Source organism: Symphalangus syndactylus, chromosome 1 (assembly GCF_028878055.3).
Source record: "Symphalangus syndactylus isolate Jambi chromosome 1, NHGRI_mSymSyn1-v2.1_pri, whole genome shotgun sequence".
NCBI classification, from domain to species: Eukaryota; Metazoa; Chordata; class Mammalia; order Primates; family Hylobatidae; genus Symphalangus; species Symphalangus syndactylus.
Window position 1 is genome coordinate 12,704,613 of NC_072423.2, and position 15,629 is coordinate 12,720,241.

The 15,629-nt window shown below is 42.7% G+C and overlaps 2 protein-coding genes across 4 annotated transcripts in view; one reads left to right on the top strand and one right to left on the bottom strand.

Moving 5' to 3' along the window:
• Positions 1-239: 239 nt before the first annotated feature.
• On the bottom strand, positions 240-10,539 carry TIMM21 (translocase of inner mitochondrial membrane 21). The gene is made up of 6 exons (XM_055296507.2): positions 9,902-10,539; positions 3,809-3,871; positions 3,613-3,710; positions 959-1,032; positions 770-875; positions 240-670 (listed from the first exon to the last, which is right to left on the bottom strand). Exons 1-6 carry the CDS (start codon positions 10,200-10,202, stop codon positions 566-568), a joined length of 747 nt encoding a protein of 248 aa, XP_055152482.1. The 5' UTR covers positions 10,203-10,539; the 3' UTR covers positions 240-565.
• Positions 10,540-11,171: 632 nt separating this feature from the next.
• The window catches only part of FBXO15 (F-box protein 15), a 76,590-nt gene continuing 72,132 nt past the window's right edge, over positions 11,172-15,629 (top strand). Inside the window, exons 1-2 of one of the 3 annotated variants that reach the window (XM_055296531.2) lie at positions 11,306-11,334; positions 11,425-11,510. Coding sequence is in view for 2 of the 3 variants with exons in the window: in XM_055296522.2 (XP_055152497.1) it covers positions 11,219-11,334 (116 nt within the window). In the remaining variant the exon portion in view is untranslated. Of the gene's footprint in view, positions 11,335-11,424; positions 11,511-15,629 lie in introns of all 3 variants that reach the window. The other 2 variants (XM_055296522.2, XM_055296541.2) reach the window with 2 other exon arrangements.

The following is a 15,629-nucleotide window of genomic DNA, read 5'->3' on the forward strand; positions in this document are numbered from 1 at the left end:
CCGCTATGTACAAGGCCCTTAATTCATGAAGGGGGAAATATGAGACAGATTCCTAAAACTCACACAATTTTGAAGAATGTATTTACCATCTGGTTCCCTATGGCCCTCAACCATTTTCACATGTTTATCTCAAGTCAGATTCCAAAGTAAGTGGAGGGCAGCTGCTAATGACATACTTGTTAGTTTTAATTTTATTCTGTAGACATTATGCAGTTCTATAATATAAAATGAATACAATATTAAAATCTATTTCCTTTATTTACATGGTGTAACATTTTCAATAACAAACATCTCTAATCATGAAAGATGGTGTTAAAGCAGAAATATTGTCATGATTGAGTCAATGGGAGAACATAAAATATGCTAATATGCTGTCTTTCATAATTTTTCCGTAAGAAAATGTCTAGTTTGTTTAAATGCAACAAATACTGTATTAGACTCACTTTATAAGCCATACACTCCTTCTTGTCTTTCTTTTGAACACATTCTGGAAGGCAGCTGTGAAGAACGGAGTAGCGAGTCCGCGCCATTCAACATCCATCAGAAACCTGCTTGCTTGATTATTTTAATCATCTTGGGATCGATTATCTTCAATGATAATAGTTCTTCTAGGATAAGATTCAATTTCTACAAATATATATCGAAAATCATATTCACCACTTCCTGGGTTCTGAAAAAAATGTAGTGTTTCCAGGTATTATTTTCCTTTCCAGAACTTAAATAACACTGCGCTCAGAACCTCTGACCCCACGCCCCATGATTCCCACACCTCTTTCACTTCCGTATACACCGTTCCTTGCTTCCCTGGCTCAGAGCCCTCAATGTAGAATTTCACACGCGTGTGTTTCAGCCCATCTTTTACATATTCAGTGAAACTGTCGAGAAAACGAAAGATCAGTCTAAGTTCCTTTCATTTAAAAATCTCCCCAGAGCTTCCTCTGAATTCAAGCCACAGTACCTGACATGCTGCCGGCGACCCCGCCTTGTCACCTCCCCATAGCCTTTAACAGACTCACCAAAGACACCGATCACCTGCAGAACAAGGACAGTGCTTTATTTTGTGTTTTTTTTTAAGCTTCCTAAATAAATAATTTTTAACAAACCAAATGATTTTAGGAAAAAAAAAATCAGTAAGCTTAGGACCTTTTCAAAAATGACCACTCCTGGCTCATGCCTGTAATCCCAGCAATTTGGGAGGCCGAGACACGTGGATCACAAGGTCAGGAGTTCAAGACTAGCCTGGCCAACTAGGTGAAACTACGTCTCTACTAAAAAACACAAAAATCAGCTGGGTGTGGTGGTGCACATCTGTAGTCCCAGCAACTCAGGAAGCTGAGGCAGGAGAATCGCTTGAACCCAGTGGGCAGAGGCTGCAGTGAGCCAAGATCGTGCCACTGCACTCCAGCCTGGGTGACAGAGCGAGACTCCGTCTCAAAACAAACAAACAAATAAAAAAATGACCACTCCAATAAGAAAACTGAAAAAAGAGTTATTATACAAAAATCATCCCATAAATAATTTAAACAAATATTTCATGCACAAAGATGATAACAGTTAGCTTTATGGTGTGACTTGTAGTTTCAGGGCAATGTAGGTTAACGTGACGCAGTTCCTGCTCCCCTTACAGAAAACAAACATAACAACAGAGTTCAGATGTTTCTCTACTAACCCCTTATGGTTTGAAGATAAAATGTATGAACATTTTTAATGAAATGTAATTAATTAATAGCATCTAATACTAAAACCATGAGCTCAAACAATTTTTAAAGTTACTAAACACAGTGAGGAAAAAGAAAACAGATAATGACATTTAAAATAAATCAGAGCTACAGGTGTGAATCTACTATTTCTAATGAGAAAATCCACATGAAGTAGAAATGTAGTTTTTATTGAATTCAAAATGCAAATACTGTGGAACCCTCTAAAAAATATAAATTTGATATTAAACTAAAAAAGTTTGACCCTCAACTCCATGAAATTTATCTTATTTTGTCTGTTTGTGGGGTATCTTCAGTATCACAATTTCCAGGATAAAAAGAAGTAATATGTAAGATGATATTTCAGAATTGTATAGCACAAATAGAACAATTTATTAAACATATAAATGTCAACATCCATTAAGATTTTGTTTCTCCAGGAGACACAGTACCCAGCAAAGAGAAGGGTACCCCTTAAAAAATGTTGACAAAATTGTTAAAGTTTAATTGTTATTTGCAGAGCTTTTTCAGGCAGCAAATGAAGTTATGACTTTAATAATATCCCACTTTTGTATATTCTGTGGAGTTTTTTGTTAAAAATGCTGAAAAATCTATGAAAGGCTGAGTTTGTGAATAAAACAGCAACTCTTCATCTCTTTCCAGAGATGCGTCCTAACATTTAATAAGGTTACCACCCACAGGTATTTCCGGAGTCTGTAAAGCATGTTTCTTGTCAGATAAAATTTGGATTCCCAATAACTATTATGGGAACCTTCCTTATTTCCTGGTTTTCACCTCTGAGATACTTTACCCTCCCTGCCTCTTTCTCCATGGTTACCACTGGCTGTCCAGAGCTCAATGAAGAGAAATCAGTGGATTTAAAAGGAAAGATGCCAGAGATCATTAGCTTCTGAGGTTTCCACCCTGACATGATTAGAAAAACTGGTGGAACATTCAGAGCCAGGGCCCCAGGGAAGATTAGCACCGGGCTCCATACTGAGCACGCTGTAGATTCAAATCTTTCTCCTCTTCAGGGGCTGCAAATGCGAGCTATGATGTTACTCCTTGGTCTGTGTGAAGAACAGCCCTAATGTTTATGATGATAATGGCAGACAATTACCTGCTGTTATCTTTCAAGGTGAATGAAGTTGTATTCCAATGAGTAATATTTTCAGTGCTGAAGGTTTCCATCAGGTAGTAAGAAATCTGATACTTCCCAGGCCACACTGGCTATGTGTGACTGGAAGGCCACATCTAAAGCCTTCCTTCTTGACAGGGTCCTTCAAAGAACCAAGGCAGCTTCCCCATGTCCACTCCTCCCAGGGAAGGGTAGAGGCAGACTGTGCTTAAGAGCTTAGATTTGGAAGCAAATTTTGGATTTGTTTGGATTCAGGTTCCGGCTCTCCCACCTACTAGCTCAGTGATCCTGGTGAAGTTACTTAATCTCTTTAAGTGTCAGTCACCCCTTCTGCAAACTGAAGACAAAGTAGTGCCGAACACGAATGGTTTTTGTGAGACTGAATAAAGATGATGCAATGAGACCCTAGGCAGAGTGCTTGCACAGACACATTTTCGGTAAGTGTCAGCAATGACATTACGACCATGAGGTCATGCGTCAGGCTTTAAAAAGACTAGAAACTTACCGTGAGTTTGATATTTTGGTGTATTCTAAGAATTTAATATCTATGAACAACCAGCAAAATGACTGTCTTGTACAATTAGCATGAAAACATCTCTATACTGAGTTTTGGGTTCTCTTAAAGAACAAAGACCTAATAATGTAGTGATGACCATTATGTATTATTATGTCAGTTTCACTAGCGTGAGAACTGGTTCTTGAATTCTGCCCACTTCCTCCTCCCAAACATTTTCTCCCCCTCATCAGAGTTCATGTAACTCAATCTTGAGAACTAACCTCAGGATGTGATCTGCATTTTTCTAAGGCTCTCCCATATATCTTGCTAGGACTGGATGAAGAAAAAAGTTCTTTGAAAATCGTGTAAAACAAGCCACCTGAAATCACAGAAAACAAAGATGAAGCAAAGCAAGGGCAACATAAAAAGGCCAGCTTAAAAAATATTCAAGGGCTTATACTTGCTGTTGTTTGCAACCTGTAATGCTGATTCCAAAAAGCACCACTATTAAATAGGCAAAATCTCTTCCGGCTTCTTTCACTGTAAAGAGAAAACACCAATGGGTTATGTGTGCTGGCTGGGAGCAGGCATGCTTGTCTGCTGCTTTTGCGCTTCTTGCGAGAGAAAAACAGCCTCCAGATCAAAGCAAAGGGTCTGCGTGTGTTCAGGGGCAGCTGTTTTGAAAACTCCCTGTGTGTCAGCGCCTCAGTAGAATTCTCAGAGCAGGACTTGGGAATCTATGTTTTAATTTAGAATGAAGAAATCCTTTTAACAAGTGATCCAGTCCACAACTGCCGTAGGTTAGGCAACATTCCCAGATTAGGAAGAGTGCTGGCTTTTGTCAACCAAATGGGTAAGGGACTGAATGGACCAAAATGGGTGTCAACTCTTAACAGTCAGTAACTAGCTCAAATGCCAGTCCCACCCCACACTGACTGGTGCATAAAAACAGAACTGTGTTCAGAGTAGGAATTTGGTTGGCCAGAAAGATTTATGAATTAAACTTAGAAAATGAAGAAGATGCACAGACCAGACATTTGTTTTCTCACACTAATAAAATATGTGCATATGGGTTAAACAGACACTCTGAGAGCTAGAGAAACTCAATCAAGACAGTGTCAGGCGGCCGGGAGCGGTGGCTCACACCTGTAATCCCAGCGGATCACGAGGTCAGGAGATCGAGACCATCCTCCATCCTGGCTAACACGGTGAAACCGCGTCTCTACAAAAAATACAAAAAATTAGCCGGGCGCAGTGGCGGGTGCCTGTAGTCCCAGCTACTTGAGAGGCTGAGGCAGGAGAATGGCCTGAACCCAGGAGGCGGAGCTTGCAGTGAGCCAAGATAGCACCACTGCACTACGGCCTGGGCGAAAGAGCGAGACTCCGTCCAAAAAAAAAAAGACAGTGTCAGGGGACAGAGTATATACGTATGTATAGCTATAAATAAATGTATTTGTATTATAGAGAAATACATATACAAGTACGCTTATTTGTCCCTATTACCCCAATCACCCTAGATTCTTGATTGTCCCTCCCAACATTTCATTCCTGCCTTGCTTAGCGTATCAGATGAGTCTATTTTTTCACTTACCAACAGCTACTGTATATCTACTATGTGTATCTTCATATATATGCAAAGAGCTATAACATTACACTACCTTAACATTACAATTATGACTATGCTTTTCACTGATGCTGAGAAAGTGAGTCACTTCCTGGCATTATGTTTATAGACTAATTTATTCACCACATTAGCAATTCAGACTTCTGAAATATAAATCTTTAAAAATTTTTTAAGAAAAAAACTTTTGGAAGAAAATTTTAACAGATGTTGCTGTTATTTTCTCTTCTGTATAAAAAGTTTCTATTACGTTTATAAACAACATTATTTAAAAGAAGTATTTAGCTAATACAACGCTTGTTTAAAAGTGGTCTTTAGCGTATCACAATCCTTCAAGTTTTCAGCAAGGTTCCCAACTTAGAAGACATTATTCAAATAATAAAAAGACCTCATCTGCCAAAATCTGTGTAATTCATGGGACTGACTCAAACAATTGTCACAAATCCAATTTCCCTTCCAAGGTTCAGGAGTTGGGGCCTACAATGATGACATCTCATTCCACTCTCAGTGTCACAAAATACATTTCAATAAATATTACCTGCCAGTTATGTATCAACTCCCAGGTTGAGAACACAATAACAACTAATTAGTTGTAGTAAGTATCTTTATTTGTCCTTGTTACCCAAACCAGGTCATTGGCCCCAACACCCTGGATTTCTGACTGTCCCTTCCAACAATTCATTCCTGCCTTGCTTAGGGTATCTGACAGGTCTTTTCCACTTATTTGATAAACAACAGCTCCTGTATATCTGTTATATATAAAGCCCTGTGCTCAATATTCTCCATATTCTACACACTTAAAAAATTTGTTTGTTACTTTATAGCTGCCTCCAGTGGAAGCTGCTCACTGTCTAACTTTCTCAACCCCATCAGACCTAATACTTTTATGCAAAAAACCCTCATGCCATTTATTTGCTTCCACAATTCTCTACCCCTCCTGTAGTAGGTGCTGTGGTATGGGGCTCCCAGCTGCAGGGAGCACTGGTAGCGGAGAGTTGTCAGCTGAGCTCCTCTCTGGGCATTCCATCATAAGAGAGCTTCCTCACTTAGGTCACAGCACTTCCCTGGACCAGCCCATACTCAATGCCTGGTTGATGCAGAAGCACAAGACTCGGCCCCCACATTAGGTAGGACAGTGACTGGTCAGCTCAGCTCCAGAGGTCCCCAGAGCAGCAGCTGAGGTCCCAACTGCAAATGCACTTCAGCCTCTCCCTCTGCCCAGTCCTGCTTCCCTCATCCCTCAAGATGTATTCTGAGAGCACTCCCTGATAAACCTCATGCAAATCCCACTTCCCTGGGAAGCCAACCTACAACGGGTGCTACCGGGAGTGGTAAGCAGCTCTCAATTTGGATTTTGGAGCTGGCTCGCTGGCCACCGGCTGGCAATGAGGACCCTGTCCCTGGTGGTAGGGGGGTACTGACAGCACCTGCCATAGAGCTGTAGTGCAGCTGATGCAGCTCTCACCAATGGGGACCTGGGATGGAACGCTGGCGGAAGGGAACGTACTGGCTGATCTGTTATGCTGGGAGTTTAGGAGGAATCAGCAATTTTTAGGACTTACATCAGACGGCGGTGGCTGGGGCCATGGAGAGGGACGGTGAGATGATGTGTGTAACTAATCATCAATGAAGGTGAGTGCCAAGGGCAGGAGCCTCCTCCCCAGAGGAACAAGACTCAAATTGTACCCAGAGGATAGAAAATGCGTGGGTCAGGTCTGGGGCATAAGGGCTTCAGGGAGTTTGGCATTTCAAGCCCATGAGACCTCCCACGCCAAGGCCAGGGTCCTGAATTGGGAGGAAAGGGAACCTAAAGCTGGGTAGGGGGCCCTTGAGGTCAATGTTGTAAAAAATCTTGAATCCCGATTCTCCTGACCCCTCTAGCCCTGAAGCAGCAGCTCAGTGTCTGGTAAAGGTGGGCACTTCCTCCATTTTGGAAACTGGGCGAGGGGTGGGTGGGGGCTTCTGCCTAGCAAGATACGTGCTGCCCTCAGGAGGGCTCTCCACCTCCCCTCCTGGCCAAGTTACAACACAACGGGGCATGAGAAGGATGAGAAGGAACAACACTCGGAAGGAGCAGGAGGCCTTCCTGGGGGGTGGGGGGAACATAGACACCACTGCTTCTTAAGGGTGGTGTGTCAAGGGCACAGAACACAAAACCGGCTGAGAGTTGATCAGCATGGGGCACGCTCCTGTGATGAATTTAGCAACCAGGCAAGCACCCTGGGAACTGATATGCAGCTGGCTAGGTCTGCTCCTGGAAACTTTGAGACAGTGATGGTCCACATTAAGTAGAAGTGACAGAACAGCCATGGCAAACTGGAGGAAAGGCTCAACAGCCTCCAAGAATGGGGATGCCACTATAGATATAAGATATAAAGCCCGAAAACCCACCAGCTGACTATGTTCTTGGGAGGGACAGGAGGACACTGTGTACCAAAGCCACCAGCAAGCCACAGTTACATCTTTATAGAGCAGGATGCCCTGACAGAAATGGAGATGAAAGAATTCTGAAGCAGAGACCAGGCTGGGGTGTTAAACAGAAGCCAAGATGGGTGCAACCATCATAACTAATGGCAAGGCTGGAGTGGCAGTCGGGAGTGTCTGACCTACAGAAAGCAACAGAGTTGATGACTAGAACACACTGTTCCCAAGGGGAAGACACAAGGGCAGCAGACAAGGCTACTTCTGAATTACACAGTCATGAGAAATTAACTACAGATGATTCCTGAGGCTGAAGGCAGCTGCTCTAATGCAAAGTCCTGAACATTGCCCCAGTTTCTGGACCTGAATCAGTTTTCAGACCTGGAACCCATTTACTGAAGGAAAGCATATGTAATTGACTCCCCCCGTCCTTCACCAAAAGGACCTATAGTTATCAATTTGGACACAGTCTGTGCTGACAGTGATACCCAAGGACCCAAAGAGTCATGATGACCCCCTGACCGCCCCGCCTCACTGGGATGTAAGAAGCTCACAGGTGGGTCCAGGGACTTACCTGGTAATAATTTCTGTGATTTCCAAATGTATAAATCGAAGGGATGTACTGAGTAACTGGCAACAATAACTCCCACTTTAGTTCCTTTGGAAGTGGGTTAAGAGCTATCACAGTGGGAAAAGTCAAATGGAAGCCTCTGAAACTGCCATTTTACTGACCAAGATAATAAATTAAAAATGATATCACATCTATGGGGAATGGCAGAGTATTCTTAGAGACCTTAGATGCCGGAATGGTGATCCTCATCACAGTCCCTTGTAATTTACCAGTCTTCCTTTCTTCCTTTACAAAACACAAATAGGTGCTGGAGAATGACAGTGGTTAACTGCAAACTCAACCAAGTGGCAGCCAGGGTACACATGTAATACCACATATGGTAACTTTACAGGGGAATGCATTAACACAATCTCATGGTATTGGCCATTGATTTGAAGAATGCCTTCTATTCAGAAGCAGCAGCAGCAGTAGTCTGTAGTAACATGAAACAGATAATAACAGTGTATGTTTATGATCCTGCCCAGGATTTGCTAATTCTCTCACCCTCTGTCATAACAGTCTTAAGGGACCGAAACCTTCTGGACCTGGGCTGTCTAATACAGTAGCCACTCGCCACTCATGGCTATTTCAGTTCAATTTTAAATTAATTAAAGTTAAATCAATTCAGTTCTTCAGTCACATATTTTAGCAACATTTCAAGTGCTCAAAATAGCTACAAGTGGCCAGAACTACCCAAATGGACAGCACAGATATAGGACATCTCTATGCAGAAAGTTTTATTTGAATAATGCTGTTCTGGACATTCAGCAGAATATCACATTTTCTATACTTATGCCATCATGTTAGAGCCCATAAGTAACAAGTGGCAAGTGTGTTACAAGGCTTGGTCAGACAAGCTGCAAGTGTGAGAGGTGGGTCCAACAAAGATGCAGAGGCTCATCAACACATGAGCCGACCTCGTGGGGCTACACTGGGGCGTACCAGGACATGCCCTTCCAAGTAAAAGACAATTGTTGCACCCTATACCTCCTACCACAATGCTTCATAGGCCTCTTTGAATTCTGGACGCAGCATATTCCATATTTGGGAATGTTGCTCCCATCCATTCACTCAGCAACAAGGAGGACTGTCACCTCTGAATGGGGTGCAGATGAAGGAAGGGGTCCCTAAGCAGGTCTGGTGTGCAGTGCAAGCAGGAGCACTGTTGCCTGAGCCAGATGACCTGACGCACATGCTGTTTGCCACTTCTATGCCTTTCACCTCTGCATACAGGTTGTTCCTTCGTGCTGAACTAGTATGAATGAAAAACTAGGTTTTCGGCATAGTCAGCAGATTCTAAAACAATTGGTAGAATATGATTCAATTTTTTGGGTTAAAAATTATTAAAAGGTATTTGTATGAAAGTGTAAAATGTTAAAAATAGTCATCTTCGTGTGGTATAATCATGGGGGTCTAAATTGCTTTGTCTTTTTTTCCTACAAATCACATGCGAAATGAAGAAATTAAAAAAAAAATCTTAAAATATCTGTGAACACATCTCTGACTTTCCCTGACAAATTACATTCCATCCTCCCTATTTTATGTTTTTCTATTATTGCAGGTAACATGTGAAAGTTTTCCCTACCGGTTATGAGTCAATAATATCTCTCTCTCTCTCTCTTTTTATCCTATCCAATTACTCTTTATTATATGTAACAGAGCCAATACAACTTGAGAAAAATTTCCCAGACATAATGAAAAAAGTTGTATCAAATTCAAGATTAACTTTCAAATCTGAGTTCCAATCTGTGAAGAAAACTGTAGGTCTATATGTTCTAGTTCTAAGTTATGTTTAAACGGTTTTTAAAAATTCATGTGAATTGCTTTTTCACCTTTAGCAGTGAACTTGGTGTAAAAGGGCATTGGCAGCTCTTGTCATGCCTGTTGAAAGACCAATCATTAAAATACTCCTTTTTACCTTTTTGTGATGTTGGGACGGCGGTTCCCCCTCTCTGACTCCTGTGCACAGACACTTGTTTGCTGCTATCCTCCTTTGCTTTTCGGGGGCTCGGTCCCTGCGTCCAGATGGTTTTCTGGGTGACTCCAAGAATACATCTAGGTCGCACCGTTTTCTTTTGATATTGAAGCCCATATCTCAAACTGGACTCAGTCTTCAAGCAGGCTTTGTTAAGCATGATGTGTGGCAAAAGCAATCGCTTTGCCGAGGACCTGTGCAGCTTCTCCGTATACTGCACGGCTCGTAGAAAAGTACAAATCATGTTCACAGAAAATCGTTCCGCTTAGGGACGATGCTAACTACAATTAGGAAAGCTTTAGGGTTCACTACACATGCGGCCGGACATGTACTCAAGCCTATACGTTTACATTACATGGCGTGTTAGGCAAAAACGTCAGTTTCCGCAGCGTAAATGAAAACGAAAAGTCTCGAGGGAGAACCTGATGTCTACCTTCCGTTTTGTCTTCTATTTGAATTAACATGCTCTGATTACCTTCGGGGCTGACATTCCCAGTGTCCCCGCCATGCCTTCGCAAAGTCACCTGGGAAACCCCCCGTCTTCCTGGGAATAGTAGTTTGAAAACCTCGCTCTTAACTTGGATGCGGCAATGAGGCGCGCAAAAGAGACTACATCTCCCACAATTCAAGGCGGCCAGAGCACGGCGCAGGCCCTTCCCGCGCCCCCAGACGCCTCCGCGCCCAGCGCCTGCGCAGACGCTGCGCGTCCTTGGAGCGGCGGGAAAGTGGGACGTTGGTCTGGGAATTGGTACCACCGACCCTACGTGGTTCAGGCGGGACTTGGAAAAGCCAAATTAGCAGTTACAATCTACGTGTTCTCCTGATCCTTATAGAGAGGACTGTGCACAGTGGGAAATACCCCCTCTGACTGTGATCTTGCCATTCCGCGTGGGCAAATGGTTTAGTTTTTGCGTTTCACTGTGTTTTCAGAAAAACTGGACAATAAAGAGTTAGCAAGTGGGGATGAACGAGGCCGCTGCAAAGTAGGCGCGGGTTTCCTAAATGGTTAAGCCGCGAACTTGGCTTGGCGCCCTTGGCGGCAGAATGTTAGGGATGGTGAAAGAAGCCGGGGCCCAGAAGTTTCTAGAAGCCCGGTCCGTGAGCGGGTGTGGGGCGCGGTGCCGTCTGCGCACGCGCCAGGGTATCCGTTCGTTTGCCCACGTGCGCATGCGCATAAGCGGTGTGGCGACGTGCGGGCGTGGGGCGGCGCGTGCGCTCTTCGTTTGAGTCCTGGCGCGGTTCTGTGGTGAACTTGTCTCCATGGCGACTGGACGCGGTCGGATCATGCAGCAGCACTGGCTCGGCTTCCAGACGCTGCGCGGGCCCAGCAGGGGCGGTGGCGCGGCCCGGGGGCGCGCCAGGGCCTTTGGGTTCAGGTGACTGTAGGGCCTGCGGGTGGGGTCAGCTGGCGGGAAGCCCATCACTGCGCGGCCCCGCTCTCTTCACCGTGTATTTTATTCGTCCAGCTTGGCGCAAGGCCCGCGGCCGTCTTCAACGTGAGAAGGGTCTGGAAGAACGACCGGAGGAAATCCTTTCTACCCTGCAACGTGGGGTATCCTAAGTTATGACACAAATAGAGTAGCCTCTCGGGGAAATATTTTTTTCTCGCGGCGCCTGTGGCTGGGGATGCGCGCATCTGCTACGACAGGTGCAGATCCAAGAGGTCGCTTCTCCGGGATGCGTGCCCTAAATTCACGTGTGCTCCGCCCCTGCCTTTGTATTTTCGCTCTTCTGTAACCAAGAATCTCCCTTCGTGTTTTTCATGACCTTACAACTTAGGGAAGTAGAGTCTGTTCATCAAAACCTTATCAATTTACACCCTCATCCCCCAAGCAGATACTTCTGGCAGGCAGATTGGTCTGGCGGGTGGGGGGCAGCACTTTCTGCACCTCCAACGTCAAGGCTAAGTTGCCGTCTACATCGCCAGGTCTTGCTCAGCTCCTAGTCCCATTCTGTCTGTCTTCCTGTCTAAATGCAGGAGCCTGTGGTATTCTAGTTCTGCTCCCTAGAGGCTCGTCTCTCCATTTCTCTTGGGGTTTCCTGGAACTGAAGCGTGGTCCTCTCCTACAGTGGGAGAGAAGGCAATTTTGAAGACTTAGGAAAGGAGCAGGAGGCTGCATCTGCTTTCCAGAAGCATCTGCAGCGTGAAGAAGTAAAATGATCCAGTGCATCAGAAGTATCAGCGTGCATAATGGTACCTTATGAAATCCATCTCATTATATCGTGAGCTGTTCCCTAGCTGTGTACCCATAACTGCAGTTAGTTTACAGATGGAGGGATAATGCCAAGAATTGTTTACATTCTTGAGGATTATCTTTCTACTTGTAAGACTCCTTGATTTATAAATATGGAAAGTCATGCATATTCTGCCTTCTAATAAACCAATGGTCTATGTTTAAGCATACGAAGGGAGTCTATTACATACTAGTTGAACTACTTGTTTTTTCCCCCCAGAATCTCCAGAACTATGTCCTGTGTCCTCTCTAGGTCTCCATTACTTCCTCTTACCTGTTTCAGAAGCCCAGCCCTGTTGCTTAGTGCTATGATAATAGTTCTTAATTGAATACCTATAATGCTAGACATATCACAAGCCTTGTCACAAATAGAATGGTGACAATGCCTGCAAAAATTCTTTTATGTAGGAGAAAAAGCAGGAATTTAAATAGGAAACTTGAACTTTTAATCAATTTGCTGCTATTACTAAAATTAGTCTTTACATAGTGCTCTATTGGGGGAAGCAGAATGATTTTTATATGATGAATCTTTTACCTTTTGTAAGTTGAGTGAACTTCCTGGATTGATATAATTAGAGGGCCTGTCATTATGCCTGGCATGGGAACCAGCATTTCAAGCTGATTTGGAAATGTATGCATTACTTTTGGTAAAGAAAAGTCCGCTGCTAAAAATAGAATGATTGACTATGGTCAAAGCAGGTGGTTATTTTAATGTCTCGCTGTGGAAAATTAGATGTTGTTAAGGAATCAGTGTTCCCTTTTTAACACAAAATGTGAATATGTATAAATATCACAAACTGTAAGAAGTGTAGCAGAAAGCGTATTAAGTTGGCTTAATTTGTACCTGCTGTAATTTATTTGATTTGCCAGATATTTAAAATGCACAGTCAATAGGTTTTTAAAATATTGGACTTATTCAAAGCTATCAGACAAAAACCTGTCACTTGAAAAAAAGTGTTTTCAAACTAAATTTATCTTGCTAAATGTATCAGTGTATGTCTACACTTAACCTTATAGACGTATAGATCCGCATAAAAACATAAATAGAACTTGCTGATTTGTTAATTATGTGGACCTTAAAAATGTGCAATTGGGGCCGGGCGCGGTGGCTCACGCCTGTAATCCCAGCACTTTGGGAGGCGGAGGCGGGCAGATCATGAGGTGAGGAGATCGAGACCATCCTGGCTAACACTGTGAAACCCCATCTCTACTAAAAATACAAAAAAATTAGCACAGCATGGCGGCGGGCGCCTGTAGTCCCAGCTACTCAGGAGGCTGAGGCAGGAGAATGGCGTGAACCCGGGAGGCAGAGCTTGCAGTGAGCCGAGATCGCGTTACTGTACTCCAACCTGGGCGACAGAGCCAGACTCTGTCTCAAAAAAAAAAAAAAAAAAAAGTGCAGTTGATTCATTTTATGGATAAATAGAAATGTGTTTCCAGTAGTGTTAAAAGGTACACTGATGAGATGTATGATCTCATGTAAGACATGGTAAAGAGAGCTCTGACAGGACATTCAAGAGATGGGGGTCTCAGAGACTGTCTTTGCTTCTAGCTTGGGACCTTAAGTCCCTTTAGTTGCCTTGTTAGAGCCTTAGCCTTGTAAACTGAAATGAGGGACTCTGAGATCCATTTCAATTGTGGAAAAACAAAACAGCAAGAAATAATCTTTGGCGTTTTAAAAGTGTGAAAACATGTTTGTAATAAAATAAATAGCCTTCATATTCCAATTAAATAAAGGATGAAATGTCTTAAAGCACTTATGCATTACCTTGTGCAGAGTATATGATTAAGAAGTATTTGTAGAATTGAACTAACTAAGCCCTGTTAAATGTTTTAGCCAAAGATAGAGGCATATCCATTCGTTACTGAATTAGGGTTTCAGATTAGGGAAAAGCATTTGATACTTAAAAAAAAATAACTAGTACCAAACAGGATTTATTTGCCTAATCATTATTTAAAACTATCTTTGAGTGGGGAGAGTTACAGCATGACTTTGAGGAACTTACTAAGATCGTTTCATTTATATATATTTTATATGCATATATGTTTACAAAACAGGTGACTTTATTTCACTGACGTTTTCACAGTAATCTTTCATAAATTTGGGACACACAAGTTAAGGTTTTCAGTAAGAACTTGGTGGTGGATTAAGCCAGTATGTATTCTGGAAACATCTAAGCACCCTGGCACTGTGCTTCTCAAACGAGTAGTTGTAGTGGGTAGGGAATACATAGAGCATCTTCTTTGTCTGCAAAATCAACACAAAGGCTTTGGGAAAATGTTAAATAATTTAACTGGTAAATAATATAATACATTTTATGATAGGACAAAGACAGATAAATTATTTAGTAGAATGCAGTATTTGCTTTAATTTTTAAGATCAATTGGGAGACTTCTAAGAAGTTTGAGTTTGCTGCAGACTGTACCCCCAGATTTCGGGGGACCTGGTTTCAGTTTCTTTGCAAGGGTTCTGTTGCTAGGAATGCCTTTGAGAACCACGGCTCCAGTCTCAAGGATTGTGCTGTCCAACTGTGATTCACTGGCCTTCTTTTGCATGTGACTCTTAGGTTTGAAATTAAAACAACACCCCCACCCCCCAACTTATTACAGATTCAATATGCTAAGACAAATTAGAACATACATGGAGTTACGCCCCCTAAATCCTCCCCATTTAAAAAGACCGTCACCAACAAATTTTGTAATCCTGTGAATCAGATCTATTAACTGTTAAACCTTGGTCTCTCTAGACCTCTTTTCTTTGTATGCATATATTTACTTTTCCTCTTAGAGAAATACAAAAATAAGTTTATGTATTAGGTTGGTGCAAAAGTAATTGTGGTTTTTGTTACTGAAAGTAATGGCAAAAGCCGCAATTACTCTTGCACCAACCTAATAGTATATGCTGATATAACCTGCTTTCTCAGTTAGTTATACTGTTAGTGATTCAGCAGTATTTATTGAATGCTGCTCGCATGCCAGGCATATTGTGGGTGCTGAACAACAGCAGTGAACAAACCCATGCAGTATAACTGCCCATGTCGTTCCAGCGATAGTAAGCAAGACAGACAGGTAAAATGTATAGTGTTGGATGGTGATGTGTGCTAAGGAGAAAAACAGAGAAAGGGCACAAAGTGCATCTGTGTGTGGCAGAGGGGACTGGATTGCAGTTTAAATAAAATAGCCAAGGAAGGTCTCAGTGAGATGGTGACATTGTAGTAAATGGCTGAAGAAAGTGAGGGAGCAAGCCATATAGACACCTGGAGGACATCAGGGACCTGTTTCTAATTTAAACACTTAACCTGGGTTGAAAATCTATATTTCAATTGACTAAACATTGTTAACTGTATGGAGGCCATGCAATTTAACCAATCCCTATACTGATTTTAGTATTTTTTTTTCCCCCAGTGCAGAGAACTCTGAGATGGACATTCTTGAGT